Source organism: Topomyia yanbarensis, chromosome 2 (genome assembly GCF_030247195.1).
Source record: "Topomyia yanbarensis strain Yona2022 chromosome 2, ASM3024719v1, whole genome shotgun sequence".
Taxonomy (NCBI): Eukaryota; Metazoa; Arthropoda; class Insecta; order Diptera; family Culicidae; genus Topomyia; species Topomyia yanbarensis.
The window spans coordinates 10976907-10996091 of NC_080671.1; the positions used below are offsets into that span (position 1 = coordinate 10976907).

General features: G+C 37.1%; 1 protein-coding gene and 1 non-coding gene across 2 annotated transcripts in view; one reads left to right on the plus strand and one right to left on the minus strand.

Moving 5' to 3' along the window:
• LOC131678425 (NADPH oxidase 5) overlaps nt 1–19185 on the plus strand; it is a 300998-nt gene that overhangs the window by 263104 nt on the left and 18709 nt on the right. Inside the window, exons 9-11 of the mRNA XM_058958575.1 lie at nt 7950–8074; nt 8185–8405; nt 16264–16452. Coding sequence (XP_058814558.1) covers nt 7950–8074; nt 8185–8405; nt 16264–16452 — 535 coding nt within the window. The remainder of the gene's footprint in view (nt 1–7949; nt 8075–8184; nt 8406–16263; nt 16453–19185) is intronic.
• Nucleotides 6145–6217, minus strand: Trnav-cac (transfer RNA valine (anticodon CAC)). The gene has a single exon. It is a non-coding gene; the product is annotated as a tRNA-Val (tRNA).

The following is a 19185-nucleotide window of genomic DNA, read 5'->3' on the forward strand; positions in this document are numbered from 1 at the left end:
AGAGTCCCGTAATAAAAAAATAGCAAGCCGAGAAATACACTGTTCATGATTTACATTTTCGTTGAACCTTGTGCAGATGACGGTGAGGTACATAACATTTTATTTGATAGTGTAATTATGCGGATTGCACACTAGGCTGTCAAAAAAAATCGATGTTCGAAAAGTCATGCTGCTCAACCTTATAATTAAAGATAAGCATATTTTAAGCACTTTTGTAGAACAAATCAGGTTTTTAAAAAATCATCTAGAGGTTCCGCAAATGCGATTTATTAAAAATGGTAATTTTTGAGCAAAATTGTCGTATATAAGTGGTTTTCGGATCTTTTTCAAAGCCCAATTATTTTTTAATTTTTTTTACAAAAGGTCCTTATATTAATTATAGAAGCTCTTAATCATGTCGAAAAAAATATTTTTTTAGTTAATTTTGAAGAAAATCCACGCAAAACGAATGTCAATAATTTTTTTTTAATAAACCAAAGGCATGTTTTGGAAAGTACTACTCATTGCAAAAATTGTCGTGAACAAATGTTGTGAAAATTCGGTCGAGGTGCTGAGATATAGCATTTTTAGTAATTGCTTTCAAACCATGAAACATTGCTACATTTTTTTAATTTATCAATATCTTAACCGTAACTTAACCAGTGTAGGCATATTGGGTGTCAAATAAAAAGGATTTCTCTCAATCTTACAAAACATTTTCGTAAGTAGAATCTACCATCTTATTCTAAGGTAGTTAATATTGATAGTTAATATTGATCAACAACTTTTTCGAATAAGAAGTGACAACACCAATGATGCTATAACCTTTGTAACATTCACGATTGATTTTATTTATTAATGTGAATGTATGCTAAGTCTTGTAATAAAACACTCAAATTGAAACCATTTCATATGTTATCGAATAAATATGACATGCAATGCACACGTTGGCATAGAATGCCGTTGATAAAGTAAGGCATGGCAAGTTCGCGGCGTAGATTCGTCTGGCTTCCGTCCATATTCCTGATAGACTTCTATGAGGATGCGCTGAAGATGGTACGGTCGGTAGTCCTTAGGATGCGTGTATCAGTTTAACGCTGGTCGGCGTCATTCATTTCACGCAAATATATGGTTAATGAGCATTGAGGCCTTTAAAAAGCGACCAACGCTATTCGTTCACAATTTACGACGTGTACAGTAGGAGGGTGCCGTTGCCCGAAGGTAATTTTGTAATTCGGTCGTTAATGTTATTTTGACTATTATTGTAACTGCTGCTGCTGTTGTTTGTGTTATTGTTATTGTTGTTTATATTGTGCATTTTTTATCAATAAGGCGTCTGACAACATCCTTCTGTAGGCATTTCTAAGGCACGGGCGGACTGAACTGGATTTGCGCCTACAGAAAGGCGGGTGTTAGTTGGAGCTATTTCTATCGTTTAGATTATTTTCGCATAATTTATAATAGTAATCGATTAAAGTCAAGCTATATTTGATTATTTCAAATTATTGATTAATTTCGAAGTAAAGTAGAGAGCATGGTGTCATTGGCAGTTTGACGTCAATAATTTCTTACAAAATTCAAAACTTTTTGAGCGACTTAGTGGAATGTCACAACTAGAACTAGAAGAATATATAAAAATTCTTTCGCTGCGACGCTACATGACTAATTGTTGCTTCTCATTTCTTCTACATGTGATGCCATGACGTCAGTTTTGGACTCCCGATACGTAAATGCCTTTTCGAAGCGTTGTTCATTATTTGCTGTACAGTAAACTTCGAGCAATTGCTGATTCGCCTTGTTGATGTCCGTCAAAAGAGAATCATTGTCATGGTAGTTTAAAAGTAATGAGATGCAATTGATAATTTTAGTATACGGGTTGCAGGTAGTAATATTTGAGATTTTTATGCCCGCCATCAATTCTGCAAGCAAAGACTCCAGTTCCGCAGGTCTCAGCCTTCAAGCTGTAATGGTACCGTGCCTTATCAAATAAACAGATTTAATTAAAAAAAGTGTTTCGTTGGCGACTAACGTTAGCTTCCGTAATTGAAGATTGTCATTGAGCTGTTTCGTGAATTCTTGCCTGACATTCAATACAGCATAAACGACCGTATCAGCTCTTCACACACAAGCCCCCCCCCCCTCTTTTTTTAATTTTTTGACTACGTCTATGTTATTCAGCAATTCATTCTGAACATTTCATTCAAAGGTACCAAGTCTCTGCGATGACTATATTCTCATTTATTTAAGTTTAAAGTATTGGTCTCGGTGGTGTACTGACAGTGTTGGAAGAAATAATTAATTACTGCATTTGGATTGAACCAAAAGTTTTGAAATCGTTATAATTTTTTTTTGAAAACTCGAAGCTAGTTACCGTCTTCGACAAAGTATAGTTTTATGAAGCTGATTTTTCATATTAAGTGAAATAGCGATCTTTATTAACGAAATGCAAAATAATTTATTACCCATATAAAATTCGATACAAATTTGAACGCAATGCGCGAACCCGGGAAGCAACCGACCGCTTCCAAATGTTGCACATGCATTTGTGACCACAAACTCTAAAACGAAATTGGGCAGAATTTGGTTAATTTTGGTAAAGTATGAAAAAAGCTCCATATTTTTGAAAATGTTGCCATAATTGTCGACTCACTCTTTAGCCAGGACAACCCCGCGTGTTTTCTCCCTTATTTCACTGTCTATCTAAATGTCGACTTTTAATGCTGCTGTGTAGTAGTAAGCTTGTAGTTTTCGAAATCTGAAAATCTCATGGCCATATGATGGCGCAGTAGTGCTGAAACTTGATATCGCTTAAAATTAACATGGTTTGGTTGATCTTAGCCCACCGCAACAAGCTAGTGGAAATATAACGTTTTTACCCCAGAACACGTTATCCGTTGCGTAGTTTACAAAAACGCGGTGAAATCTCGATCGCAGACTGGCCGACATAAGAAACCTAGAAGGGTACAGATTTCTTCGTGGGCTTCTGTAGCATAAACGGGAGCTATAAAATAAATCTCAACTAAAGCCTGTATTAATCAAACTGGGACAGAATCGTTGGGCATAAATCATATTTCTCGCCGGCACCACTTGTAATCTACATACATCTACAGACAGTGAGCGAGTTGATAGTGACTACCAACCGCGCCAACCTCACAGCTGGAAGTGTTATTACACATTCTTCGGCGAACTCAATTTAGCATTATATTGCGGACCCCAAAGGCAACCGGTGGCAATTGAGAACAGAATTTACAGGTTTATGAGCCTCCCGTAACATTTTAACAGGGAGCAAGAAATTTCTTGTTATAAGGCTTTTGGGATTGCAACCCGGAGCTGAGTAAAGCCATGTCAAGTGATCCTCGAATTTTTCGCAAAATCACCGATCTTCATGAGGTATAATTTATTGTATAGGGATTATGGTGATTAGCTTTTGGTATAAATATTTCGTTAAAATTCCTTTTATTCTTTAGGATATTAACCCTTAAACTTTATTGCATGATAAAATTGAAAATTTTATATCTCAAAAACTACTGAAGATAATTCAATGAATTTTTGCACATTTATGGAATGATATTTGCACTATCCTATAAAAATGTTTTTGCTTTATAATAGTGTAAATAACGGTACTTTGCATCTATTTAAAATTTTCAATTGTATTTTTTCTTGTGTTCTTCACGCTAAAAATTTTCAAAGCTTATGTCAAATTACGCGAAAATCTTTCACCTTCAATAATCTGCATTGATAATTTTTCATTTTTGTTTCTGTCGAGAGTTATAGAGGATTTTGTAACTGTGCGCTGTTTCAACGCACGGCCCACTTTGATGCAACCCGCGAGAACGTACATGTTGGCAACGCCGCACGTCGCAACGTCCTAATGCTCATCGCTTTGAAGGAGCGTATCTCATGTTCAAAATTGGAATCTCTGAGATAAGCGCAAAAAGACAAGCTTTTCTTTATGGATAATTGAAAGTGATGTTTTCTGAGTAATTTGCATGCTCTATACCGTTATTATTTTGTTCAATAGTTATTTAATTTTCTGTCGCTCAATACCTCGGACAAGTGCGCTCGGTTGTTGCCAGCCGATGAGCAAAGTTGAGCAGTGGGCATGTTTTAATCTGCGTTTGCATATTTTTCGCAAATCGACATACTTCACTACGTTTTATTTTCAGTTGGTTCTGTCTAAGAGGTAGCACGGTATATTGTGAATCTTTTCTTAAATCCACATAGCGACTTTTCAGCCATGCGTTATCGGGTCGTGCGTTCAATTACGCGCTCCTTTAATTTGCATCAGTGCGAGTGAGAAAACGTTTTGACGTTTGGTTTTGTTTCGATCGCACTTGGGTGTTTCCCATATAGAGAGAATTCGACAAAATGCTATATTATCTCAAGATATACAATATTTGCTCAAAAAACATTCGATTGATTTATGTTATAAATATGGGTCGATCACACGAATGATGTATTCCGTTAAAAAAAATTCACAAATATGTTCGTCGTATCTTGTTTTTATGGCATCCATGTGGAGTGATAAATTTATAAATTATATTGGTCAACACATGTGTAGCATATGTCGTAATGGGCGCAAAAAATACAACGAAAATAAATATGGACATGAACAAAACACAATTTTCCTTAAATTTTCAATTTTACATCCCGTGTTTATAGTAATGGGTTCCTCTATAACGCGTTTAAAACATAGGAAAATTTACACGTTTAATTTTTCTTCTTATAGTGTTTGCCAAAGTAATGGAACTGGAATATTCGATGACTCAACAGGTACATTCGGAAAACTGTAACGATGATTTTGAAATAAAGATCGTTGATGATTAATTGAAACTCGACAAAAATAAATAATATCTTACCAGAACTTGGAGAACCACCAATCAACAGAATTAACAGAAGCAATAGTGATAAAAAACCCCAACATCGATGCGATTGAACAAGAGATTTTATGTGAACTTTTTTTCAAAAGACACATCGTTGTTCACTCGGTTAAAATAAAAACGTGAAATAAAATGCTGTTGGCATAAGATTTTCCACTTTCATATAGTAATGTTGTAGACTAAAAAAGAATTTGGATATAACGTAGACGTATTTTGACTAACAAAAGTGTTTTTAAAGATGTTAATTGTTAGTAGCGTTAAATTATAATAATAAAAAATATATTAAACAACTATAATTTTTGTTGTGTACTTCAGTCAAATAAATTTAACGCATCTCAAAATATCCGGAAAAAAATCACCTTCGATAATTCGTATTGAAAAGTTTGCCCTTTTGCACTAATCGATAGATATGGTATCTTTTAGTCATGCGATGCGCACTTCCCACACGATGCGCTTTCTGACGTAGTGACGTGCGACGTTGTCAATATGAACGTTCTCGCGGGCTGCATCAAAGTGGGCCGTGCGTTGAAGCAGCGCACTGTTACAAAATCCTCCATAACTCTCGATAGGTACAAAAATGAAAAATTATCAGTACAGATTATTGAAGGTGAAAGATTGCCGCATAACTTAACATACGTTTTGAAAATTTTTAGCGTGAAGAACACAAGAAAAAATACAATTGAAAATTTTAAATAGCTGCAAAGTACCGTTATTCACGAAATTATAAAGTAAAAATATTTTTAAAAGATAGTGCAAATATCATACCATAAGTGTGCAAAAATTCATTGAATTATCTTCAGTATTTTTTGAGATATAAAATTTTCAATTTTATCATGCAATAAAGTTTAAGGGTTAATATCTTAAAGAAAAAAAGGAATTTTAACGAAATATTTATACCAAAAGCTATTCACCATAATCCCTATACAATAAAATATACCTCATGAAGATCGGTGATTTTGCGAAAAAATCGAGGATCACTTGACATGGCTTTACTCAGCTCGAAGCTACAGTCGAGATTCGTTGACGCTTGGACCACACCCTCTGTCCAACTAACGAATTTAATTCACTAGTTAACCGACTACCAGACGTCAAAAACTCTTAACATGAGACGTCAGTAGTGTAAATTCATCTGTTCACATCTCTAATTATTGTCCGTTCGATTGTCAAAGTGAATGTGACATGAGTTTTTGACAGTCAGATGCTTTTTAGTTGGACTATGGTCCAACTAAAAAGCGGTTAAGTTAAATAGTCACCAACCAGCGAATCACTGTATAAAAAAGCAGTATGTTTCCGCCCGGGCTCGAACCGGGGACCTTCTGCGTGTGAAGCAGACGTGATAACCGCTACACTACGGAAACGGATGATGAGTGCAACCTAAGTAGCTATTCCAGTTCAGCTTAATCACCCGATGAAATCCATGTCTATAATTCAACACTACAGTCAGATAATAAATCACTTGAAACATAAATTCAACTGTTCCTTTGGACCCTGCAAAAGCTCCGCACAAGTTTATGCATGAATTGCCAATGCTTTAATTGTAGGGTCAAGTCCATGAATTGATACTTAGTTAAGGTAGATGTTCAATTAATTAAATATATTATCAATTATTTCACCATTGCTAGTGTTGTACTGTTTCTTTCGCTATACTTGAACGGCTGACAGATAACACTATCAGCATTTTTAATTGTATATCACCTAACGCTATTGGACCTCGCAAGCGTCATTAAATTAATCATAATTTTAAATCAAAGTAACCCAAGCTGAGGCTGGGTATATTTCTTTTACCATTGGAGGCAAGTAAAACCAACTTGCATCATCTGAGGCAAAAAGACAAACCTGGAAGACAATAAATAATGTATTTTGCTCATTACGTATTTAATTCGATTTTAGCTGTGGAAATTCTTCAAACCACTTTTTCATCTCAGCACCAAAGGCTGCGTCGTATGATGAGCCTACTAAAGATGTACCGCGCGAAAGCAGGTCGGTTCCACTTGCTCCACCGGTGATCGGGATTCAGGTTTAATTTAATTATAAAAGTAAATTGCAGAGGCAATTTTCATTCGCATCACTCAGTTCCTATCCATGTGGTATGGGAAATAATCGGTGGAAAAAGCTCTTCGTAACAACATGTGAACCATTAGCAGTGCATCAATCTTCGGTGGCGTAGGGTGTGGCATTTGTGGCTGCGAAGTTTAGCTTTATTCTGCTGACTGAATGAGTTTATTTTATCAATAATATTGCTATTTTAAAGCATGGCCAACTTATCTAAAGCGTTTGATGTTCGCTGTACCAAATTCTCAGTTTGAAGCAAAGAATATAAACAACTAATTTGCAAGTAATCAACCTATTCGCCAACCAAAACTCCCATGTCTCAAACCAGTAATTCTTCTTATTTATACTTACTTCGTCAGGACTACATCAGTTCCACCTTTCATCACGGTTGTCGAATCGCAGTGTCTCTAAATTTCCGTCTATAAATCATTCGTCCCACCGATAGTATCGGAACTGCACTACCAGCGGCAACCGGAAACATAAACATATCATGACTCTCCGACCGTCCGGAGTATAATTTGTATCATAAATTAAGCCCGGAATAAATTAATAATCTCGATTCAACTCGCGACAAACCCGATTGCTACAAATAATTCCATTATGTGAGAGCCAGCAGCGGTTCTCCGGGATTTCCCGGCGGATGTTTTCTTTCGAATAGACCAAAGAAAAGTTAAGCAAAATTAATTGGCACCAAGCCCACGTCTCTCATTACCACCATGTTAGCTAAACCCGTCACTCTTGATGTATGCAATTTTTGAAATAGTTTTACAAGATCTTAAAATATTACGACCTGCCAGCAAATGAGCGTTAATTGCTAATTATTGTGTTCTTCTTTCGACTTCTTTTTCCGTTCAACTCATCAACGCCCCGATTGATCCTATCGGGGGCTGGACAATAAAAATCGTGACTCCGAACGCACCCCGGACTTCAATACCTGCGATCGGCGTGCGCTCGAATGATCGATGACACCGGCGCAACGTTTCTGCCTTCGTTATCACGCAACCGTCACTGAAACCGGCCCGCTTCCGGGGACTCAAGATCGAAGATTTGACCATGGCAATGTTTGAAGACGCCGACAAGTTCAATCGGGGCGCTATCACCTACGAGGCACTCAAAAGTCAGCTGGAGAAGCACGGTGGGCTGTTGGAAAATTTGAGTATAAGGTAAATCCGGTGGTTTGTTAGATGTGATCCGCCACCTGGCGGTTCAAGCGTCGTAGCGAGCATTGATGTTTGAAATGTCACTAATCACCATCGCCTTTCTATTCCTACAGCATCGACCGGTGGCTGGTTCCACTGCCCCAGGAGGACAGCACCAGGAAGAAGCAAAGAAAGAAACCACTGCCGCATCAGTTGACGGCGCCTTACATCAAGAATAATTACGTGTATCTGGCGTTTCTGGCTATCTTCACCGTGATCAACGTGGGCCTGTTCATCTCGCGTGCGATTCAGTATCGTAAAAGCAACGGATTTGTCATACTGGCGCGAGCGTGCGGTAAGTATTGCGGTGCGAAGCACCCTGCCAGGGCCGTGCACGGTTTGCGTGTAATAGTTAAAAATATAAGTTGATTGACGAACGGTGCACTGAATTGGGGAGTTTTTGGGATTCTATATCAATACTTTTTTGGCAATCAATTTACTCTTTCTTTTAATCATTTTTTTGCACTTTACTCGCCACGTGTAAGCTTTAATTTTAATATTGCACTGTTTCTCTTTTTATTCCTCACTCTACGGAGTTCACTCTTTCTCAGTATTATTTTTTTCACTTTTGTGAATTGTGCCTTTCTCTTTTGCCCAAACAAAGATTCCATGGCTGGTTATATTCAATATAATAGTGGAAAAGTATATTACATATTCAGATTTTCGTAATATCTCTTCTTATTTTCGTAATATTTTTTCATTGGTGTACTATCGCTTTTCTCTGACAGATTCAATTTTCGTGATTTCTGTTCACGTTAACGTTATATTTCTTTCATGAATATTATATCAGAATTTTCCGGCAGACTATTGTCATTCACGGTTCTGATTTCAGGATCTTTCTCATGATTTTCGTAATTTAAATTGACGTTATTGTGATATTTTATTCTTGAACTTTCTATTGAATTTGACAAGCGGAGTAATGTGGTTATGTTCATGATTGCATCATTTTTAACATAATATTCGTAATTTCTCTTCGCGTTATCGTTATATACGATTTTTTCTCACTATCCGATTTTTTGTTCGGAGTAATGTGACAATATGAGCTGGAACATGAAAATATAACCAATTAGCAGAATCTTGCTTTGTGAACTGTTTGACGAACACATGACTAAATCGTGTATTTTTGGCGTTCAGCGCAGCTTTTGTTTTCTTTTCGGATATCACACTGAAGCTTATCAAATGAATCACGATGTGCAATGCAATGTGATTGGTCGGTACCAGCTGGACACAACTGTGATATATTTCATTAAATAATTTACAGAACAAAAATGATTTTATGAATAGTATTCCAAATTTTGTGAAATAGTTTACGTGAAAATTTCTAGACCATGTGCAGAGATACATGTAGGTGAAAAAGGTGAGGAATATCCTCTAAATGTCATAAGCACGCAAGACAAATATACTAGGTATTGTGATCCAGTTCACGCATCCGTGAATCATGTTTTATGATTTTGTGAATTATTTCACGCGCACGAATGGCGAGTAATGACTAATATTCAAGGAATCATAAACCAGTTCACGAACTCGTGAGTTTAATAATGTACAAAATTGCCTATTTTATGAACTCTATCATGAAAGTGGAAACATCATTTATGATTTGTTAGCTATTTGATGAATACTAATGAATTGTGACTTATACGTTAGGAATCAGGAACCAGCTGACAAAACAAGACTGTTTTCATTTTGGGAACTAGTTCACAACAACGAGGACCAGATCATGATCAAGAAGTAACAAATCATGAATCAGTTCACGTAAATTTATGAAGAATATCACGAGTTCACCTTTGATTTATGAATAATGTTCATTAGGTTATAAACTAGTTCACTGGCAGAAAAATTAAAGGGTTGTGTACAGGACACGACCACGGTGACATTAAAAATGTAGCTTTTTTCAAGAGCGTGCAAATGTATTTTATCTATCACACATATCGACTCATTTTCTTGCTCACTCGCCTGTTTTTTATGTTACAATTTGCTATATACCCTCCCCATTAAAACATAATTTATTGAAGGTCTTTTAACGGTAATCTATGAATTAATCAAGTATCTCACTAGGTGATTGGCATTATTTGGCTAATCCATCTAGTAAAAATAGGCTGGTCTGTCCAGAAAATATATTTAAAAGAAAAGTTCCATATTTAGAACCGTGACGAGGAAGCCCACGCCCAGCAACGGAAATATACAGATTCTTCATGAAATATGAAATTTCATTTTCCATTTAAATTTTCAATAATGTATTAATGAACTTAAGTAAAAAATCTTAAGGTTAAGTATTTCTTGATCGATTAGTGGTGAAAAAAATGAAATTATTTGATAAATTACATTGTTATGCAACGTTCGCACTACCAGTTAAAACGGGTTTTATGCTATCTTGGTGACATTTTCTCTTGTTGCTAATTATTAAAACGTGTTATAACTCTGTAGTGTAAACATTGTATTATTAAACCAATTCTGCAGCGTTTTATGTTATATAGGTGTTTTATGTGGTAATAGGACTGACATAATTATATCTTCAGTACAGCGGTTTGTTGCATAATTTCAAACAGATATATTTTAAAATTTAAATTAGTATACCTAACCGTTCTATTTGTTGTATACTTTAAAACGCAATTAGAACTGTGTTTTAACTACATAGGGCAGGACAGATACTCTGACTGGATAAACTGGGAAAACAATTTTAAGTCCAGTAACGATTAACGATGGCTTGAAATTGAATCGAAAAAGAACATCCGCCTAAACTGCTGCTGGGACGGTAAGTTCTGTTTTAAAATTTTCCGTTGTGTACAGTACGAAACAAAAGTGTTTGAAATTAGAAAACAAAAAGTTCTGCTGGGAATGTGATTGTTTCCGATGCAATTACACTCAGGTTTTTTTACGCAGGGGATACAGGCCGTGCAAATGAAAACCGCCTAAATTTCAAAAAAACGCGTAAATGAAAACCGCGGAAATTTCAAAATTCGCGTAAAAAATACCGCGTAATAAAACCTGAGTGTACTCCCCTATATAAAATACTACGCTGCTGAACAGTGCAATAACTACAGAAGCACGTTGTCAGATGCCTTACTGATAAAAAACATATAACCAAAATATGAAACATATGAAAACCAATAGGCTCTTTACCCTAGGCAGCTACAATGCGCCGTAAACATGGATTAACAAGTTACAACGCACACGCATGCATAAAAATAAATATATTTTATTCAAACGCAACACTCTTAAGCAGCACACACCGTATTGAATTAAATCCAAACCACCCCGCCCACCCACTTTGCAAATCATTCTGTGACACCATGCTGGTACCCGAAAAATCCGCACACGGCCACCGCTGCCGAAAATGCATAGCGTCTACCGCTTATTGTAGTGCCCACACGCTGCAGCCATGATCTTACCCGTTCGACATAAGAACAAAAACTGATTCAAACGGGTACGCGTCACCTCTATTTATAAACTAACCGTATATGGTTTAGTCACATAGGTGCGAGTGTGTGCAAATGCCAACGTTGCCGAAAATCGATAGCGCTTATTGCATCGCCCGGAGACGATGTTGTTCGTATGAGACAAGAGCAACAACTGATTTAAACGGACATGCGTCGCTTCTATTTATGACTTTTCGTCTTTCATTGAGTCACTAAGCTGCCCTCTTTTGACGGCTGTGTCTGAGAAATCTGCCTCACGAATGGTAATTTTCCCGTTTTTCGTGAACTTTTTAATTTTACCAATTTCCAAAAGTCTACTTTTATTGGGGAGATATTAAATTATTACCAATATTTAAGTTAGGTGTTTCTGAATCGGTTGGTGTATGAATGATTAAAATCCATCTAGTAATATCGGAGTTATAAGCGTGCAAACCTTACATAGTTTCGTTACATGGGAGATAGTTTAGATTTTAGAATGACACCTAGCCCCAGATAGTGGAGTAAGACATTTTTAATGTCAAAACGATTTGGTAATGGCACTATGCCGTGATTGAAGTTTGCAAAACGAAAACAAATATATCCTATATATCGATCCGTTCCATAGTACACTAAACATTCGTATCGAACTGTCCAGTTATTTCGACGATTGATTTGGACCAGGGGCGGATGCAGAAAAATTTTTCGGACAGGGGTCTGAAATTTCGATTTTGAAATGAGCGATCGAAAGTAAAGGACAGAACATGCTTCGTATAACCCGTTTCAAATATATTAGAATACAAAAATCGAAAATAAACTTCAAGCGTAAAAATCGTCAAAAGAGTTAGTCAAAAAAAATTAAGTTGTCGAGATTAAGTTGCCAATGTTCAGAGTGATTGCATAACCTTTCTATAAGAGAAAGGCAAAAATGCGAATTTTCTGTGTGGCCGCACTCTTCAACTCGTAACTCCGGAACCTGAGTCGAATGGTATATGTCACGCCGGGAATAAGTTGCCAATGTTCATAGTCATTGCATAACCTGTCTATAGGAGAAAGGCAAAACGAGTGGGTCAACTCTTCTCTCATCACATCACTGTTCTATCTACACTCTTCGTTTGTGAATATTCATTTTTCTCTCTTCACTCAACACTCATCGTTCATCACTCATCACTCTTCACTTTCCACTCTTCACTTTTCACTCTTCCCTCTTTCTTTACTTTTCACTCTTGACTCTTGACTCTCGACTCTCGACTCTTGACTCTTGACTATTGACTCATGACTCTTGACTCTTGACTCTTGACTCTTGACTCTCGACTCTTGACTCTTGACTCTTGACTCTTGACTCTTGACTCTTGACTCTTGACTCTTGACTCTTGACTCTTGACTCTTGATTCTTGATTCTTGATTCTTGACTCTTGACTCATGACTCTTGACTCTTGACTCTTGACTCTTGACTCTCGACTCTTGACTCTTGACTCTTGACTCTTGACTCTTGACTCTTGACTCTTGACTCTTGACTCTTGACTCTTGACTCTTGACTCTTGACTCTTGACTCTTGACTCTTGACTCTTGACTCTTGACTCTTGACTCTTGACTCTTGACTCTTGACTCTTGACTCTTGACTCTTGACTCTTGACTCTTGACTCTTGACTCTTGACTCTTGACTCTTGACTCTTGACTCTTGACTCTTGACTCTTGACTCTTGACTCTTGACTCTTGACTCTTGACTCTTGACTCTTGACTCTTGACTCTAGACTCTTGACTCTTGACTCTTGACTCTTGACTCTTGACTCTTGACTCTTGACTCTTGACTCTTGACTCTTGACTCTTGACTCTTGACTCTTGACTCTTGACTCTTGACTGTTGACTCTTGACTCTTGACTCTTGACTCTTGACTTTTGACTTTTGACTCTTGACTCTTGGCTCTTGACTCTTGACTCTTGACTCTTGACTTTTGACTCTTGACTCTTGACTTTTGACTCTTGACTCTTGACTCTTGACTCTTGACTCTTGACTTTTGACTCTTGACTTTTGACTCTTGACTCTTGACTCTTGACTCTTCACCTTTCACTCTTCAGTCTCCACTCTTCACTTTTCGATTATCATTTTTCAATTTTCACTCTTCATTGTTTTTTTTGTTCATTCTACACTTTTCACTTTCCACTTTTCCCTTTTCACTCTTCACTATTCACTCATCACTCTTTTCACTATTTATGCTTTTTCACTCTTTTCACATTTTTTACTATTTTCACTCTTTTAAGTCTATTCATTATTTTCACTCTCACTTTTACACTTATTTTACTCTTTTCACTTTTTGCAATCATTTCACGCTTTTTACTCATTTCACTCCTTTAACTTTTTTCACTCCTTTCACTCTTTTCAAGCTTTTCATTCTTTTCAAGCTTTTCACTTTTTTCACTCTTTTCACTCCTTTCATTCATTTCATTCATTGCAGCCTTTTCACTCTTTTCACTCTATTTTCTCTTTTCACCCTTTTCACTCCGTTCACCCTTTTCGCTCTTTTCAAGTTTTTCACTCTATTCACTCTTCTCACTCTTTCCCCTTTTTTATTCTATTCGTTCTTTTAACTCTTTTCTCTATATTCATCCTTTTCATTTTTTCCACTTTTACACTTTTTTGTTCACTCTTCACTTTTTTTGTGCACTCTTCACTTTTTACTTTTCACTCTTCCCTCTCCACTCTTCATTCTTCACTCTCTTCATCCATTTCACTCTTTTCACCCTTTTCATACCATTCAGTCTTTTCATTCTTTTAACTCTTCACTCTCCACTCTTTACTCTTCACTCTTCATTATTCACTCTTCACCTTCACTATTCACTCTTCTCTCTTCAAACTTCACTCTTAACTTCTCACTCCTCAGTCTTCACTCTTCATTTTTCACATTCCGATTTTCACTCTTCACTTTTCAATTTTCACTCTTCATTCTTTTTTTGTTCACTTTTCATTTTTCACTTTTCACTCTTCACTCTTCACTTTTCACTCTTCATTCTTCACTCTTATCATCCTTTTCGATTTTTCACTCTTTTTACTCCTTTCACTCTTTTAAGTCTATCCATTCTTTTCACTCTTTTCACTTTTTCACTCTTTTTACTCTTTTCTCTTTCTGCAATCATTTACTCACGCTTTTTACTCCTTTCACTCATTTCAATCATTGCACTATTTTTACTCTTTTCACTCCCTTCACTCTTTTCATTCTTTTCTTTTACTTTTTAAACTCCATTCTCTCTTTTCATCCTTTTCACTCTTTTCAAACTTTTCTCTATTTCCACCCTTTCATTATTTTCACTATTCTAACTCCTTTCACTTTTTTCACTCTTTTCTCTATTTCCACTCTTTCCATTTTTTTCACTCTTTTGTTAAGAAAGTTTTCGTCTTTGCGTAGCGAAAGCACAGCTTGCTACAATGCACGCATGCAACCGCAAACAAATTAGGTATACACATTCGCCTCAAACATTGAATTCAAACGAACGGTGTACAGATGTACAATGCTCGAATCAAACAGTTGTGTGAGTATATCGTAACCTTACACGAATGGAAGATACGCACCAAGCAAAATGAGTTATCACTAGTGTTGATGGATGTAGCTCGACTGTACAAGCGGTTTTGCGCACGTATTTAGCATGTGTGCTTGAAACGAGTACCGCGCTAGGGAAGGCATAGTGTTTGATCGGATAAACACAGTCGCTTGTTGAACGACACTGCGTAGCATACCTCCACAGCTAGTGTAGTGGACTTATCAGTAGACATGCGCGGGTATGAGTTTTTGTATACCCGGACCCGACCCGAACCCGTATACTATTTTTGAAAGTTCATTCGAACCCGACCCGTAACTGGACATAAAAAATCCTTACCCAAACCCGACTCGATTTTCAATAAAGAAATTAAACCGTGTTTTACCCGAAATAGGAGGGGAGCCCGGGATAGTGGTGTAGTGGTGATGTTTACATTTATTATCTCTTTGACATAGGTAGATCGTGCACTATGGAAAAATATAACCATTCATGTAATATATTAACGTTCACCGTATTATTTAAAATCATTTCTTGTGTTCGAAAATCGTCCACAACTTCTGCAAAATTGTAGAATGTATTTCGCTCTGCTTTAGGTAAAAAACGAGAGTCAGTGTATTTATCTGATTCAAACGGTGAAAAAGGGACCCCGCAAACATGCCCCTACCGCTCACCAGCCCCGGAAAATTTATCTACATATTTTTGATTAATTGAAATAATCCCGTGTACATATATACCTGAAAAAATTCCTCTTTAATTAAACTGATCAATATTTTTTTTAATCTGGCAAACATTGTTGTCAATAAAGCCACGAAAAATCTAGATTAGACAATTAATAATGAACATAACCAACCATGAAATCCTAGTGTTCATTATTGAGAAACTACTTCTCAGGTATTTCCAATGGTGTTTATGTGGTAGGAATGCAATTGGATCGACCCATTCCGTCGAACCTGTTCCTAATTTACAAAACATCATAACAGGTTAACAAGATCAGTTGACACATTACTGAAAACCATGCAAATTCAATACACAGTTTTCAATACCACAATACCTACACCAAAGATGGTTGCTAATTTGAGTTTACTGATCACACAATAATTACAGCTGAAAATACTGCGTCCGATACCTCCAAATCAACAGCCAGCACCATTACCTCCTAATACCACATCACATACATATCATCGTTTTGGTCACATGTAATAACATAAAATCTCTTTTTTTCATTTAGGTCAATGTTTGAACTTCAACTGTGCCTTCATCCTGGTACTGATGCTACGGCAAAGTATCACTTTTCTACGGACACGCGGTTTCAGCACCCTTTTACCACTGGACCAGCACATCTATCTGCACAAGCTGACTGGAGTGCTGGTGGCCGCCTATAGCTTACTCCACACCATCATGCATCTGTTCAACTTTAGTAAGTTATCGCCCGAACTGTCATCTCAAGTCAGGCCATCAATGTTAAATATCCCACGATGAAGAGAATTGTGTACATATAGTCGCAAAATATTTTTTTCCAATGGTAAATCAAAGGTGTTTGGGAAATTTCACTAAACGCTTTCGTTTATTTATCTCAAGCTCAACTTACCTGTAAATCTCACGTATATCAAAGAATTTCAATCGGTTCCTGGTTGCATTTATTACATTTCCTTCATCGCCCGCAGAATTGAGACATAGAGCCTTCCCGGTAGCTTTCCAATCCGGTTCGGAATAGGGGGAAAAACAGGCAGACATAAAAGTAAATTTGAACTTGTTCTCTAGGATTTGGATTGTACCTAAACATATTATCGCTGTTGTATCTCCCACATTACGAATACAACCATTCCACGTACTACCCACGTATCTCTGATTTTGTAAATTGGACATAGTACGACGCTAAACTTCCAAACCCTGGGGAGTTACATTCCGTCGCCGCTTCTGTGCTTTCAAGCTCCATCGCACTTTTCGCTTGTAATCATTTCGAATTTCTGAGTAGAGAAATATACGTAGAAACGTCAAATAATAGTTGGCATGTTAGTGTCTCGAATTCTAAAAAATAAACAACCACTAAATAACCATATAGTTGCCCTACTTACTGGAGCAACGGAGCACATGGGCAACGAATCCGCGCTCACAGGGAATTTGCTCTTGTTTCTGGATGCCGTTCCGAGTGGAGCTCGCTACCTAACCATCTTAGGGCAGTAAATATGTTGCAAACATGACATTTGAATAATACGGTCCCTGCGGAGGGCTGATTACGAAGAGACAGCAATTTAAACGCAGTAACCTTATTCGGCGGTATGCGGATTAGATTTTCCGACGAACTGGGTTGCTGGTCTGTTGCTAAGCCAACAGCGAGCGGTACGTTTCGATCGCGACGAGTGTGGGAAAATCATTACCTGCTTTTAACATTGAAAAGGGGCAATAGTAGTAATGTGCAGTTGATATCAGCAATAACTAATTAGCGTTTTATTACGACTTCACGGATTAGCAAATTAATGTTTTGTTAATTGAGTCATTAAGCTGTCATTGTACTGTATTTGACCTTTTTTGTTTTCGAAACTTTCTCCTACTTTTAGACACGTAAAGTGATAGCTAGCAATTATTTTATAAAATTAAATTAATAAGGTTGAACCTTCCATTCAATCTTCACCCTTATACTTTTGCTGGGTTCTGTCGCAGATGAATCGATTTATGTAATAAAAAATAATTGTATTCTCAATTTGATGAGTTAATTCACGGATACATAGTTCTCAGTTGCAAAACTAAAAATGATGTATTATTATCATGCCCTTGCTAACCACACGGCATAATAAAGAGTTTGTATGAAAATTACCAAAAAACATTTCAAACAGAATTTTTTATGTTGTAACAACATTTAATTATCAAGGGACTGGAAGACATGAAGTGATTTAATATTAAGTGCCATAGTACTCAAGGAAGAGCAATGATGTGAAGGAAGAAAGTCTAGAAAAGCGAGAAATAGGATCATATGAGAAAGCTTAGAGTTTTCCAACGACTTAACCCTTTGTCTTCTACGGCAGGAGTCAGAATATTTTGGAATCTTTCTAGTGAAATTTTCGGACGATTTTTCTGTCATCGTCAAAAAAATATCAATGAAGAATGCTCCAGAGAGCTTAACAGTTTTCTGCTGAACTGAAATCTAAAACCAAGTATATTTAAGGAGGGTAAGGGTTTAAACGTGAAAACAAAACACTGTTCTGCGATTTTTTTAAACTTGGCTGAAGCGAATTGAACATTCCGTATTTTTTATGCAAAATATCGACAAGCGATTCGGTGACGAAGTTTTTTTTTGGAAAAAACACAATTTGCGGTGTTAACTGCCCTTCAAAAAATAGTTTTATACGTATATTTACTTCAAAAATGAAAAGAAAAGTTAATCGATGGAGCCTTGAGTGTAAAATTGAACGCATTTTCGCTTGATGGCCTCCATCAAAGTCTTTACAGTGTCATCCGGTACCAGTTTCTCAGTTTTTTTCCATTTTCTTAACATATCCTTCTCGTCTTTGACTGTCTTCTTGCTCTTCCGAAGTTCCCGCTTCGTCATTGCCCAGTACTGCTCCACCGGGCGCAGCTCCGGACAGTTTGGCGGATTCATGTCCTTTGGAACAAAATGGATAGAATTGGCCTCATACCACTCCAAGACACTTTTAGAATAGTGGCATGATGCCAAATCTGGCCAAAATAGCGGAGCTTCGTCGTGCTGCTGCAAGAACGGCAAAAGGTGCTTCTCGCGGCACTCAGATTTGTAGATCTCGCCATTTACTGTGCCCTTTGTCACGAAAGGCTCACTCCTCCGTCTGCAAGAGCAGATGTCCTGCCAAATGAGATATTTGGAGGCGAACTTCGACATTTTCTTCTTCTTAAATTTGTCGTCCACATAGAACTTGCTCTTGCCGGTGAAAAACTCCAACCCCGGAATTTGCTTAAAATCGTTTTGTCGTCCATCACACAGCAGCCATATTTTGTCAGCATCTTCTCGTAGAGCTTCCGTACCCGAGTTTTAGCCTTCGATTGATGCCGCTCATCGCGGTTTGGGAAGTTCTGTACCTTGTATGTATATAGCCCAGCTCTCTTCTTTGCATTCTGGACGTAGCTCTGCGACATGCCAATCTTTTCAGCCAAATCACGGCTTGAGACGATTTGCTTT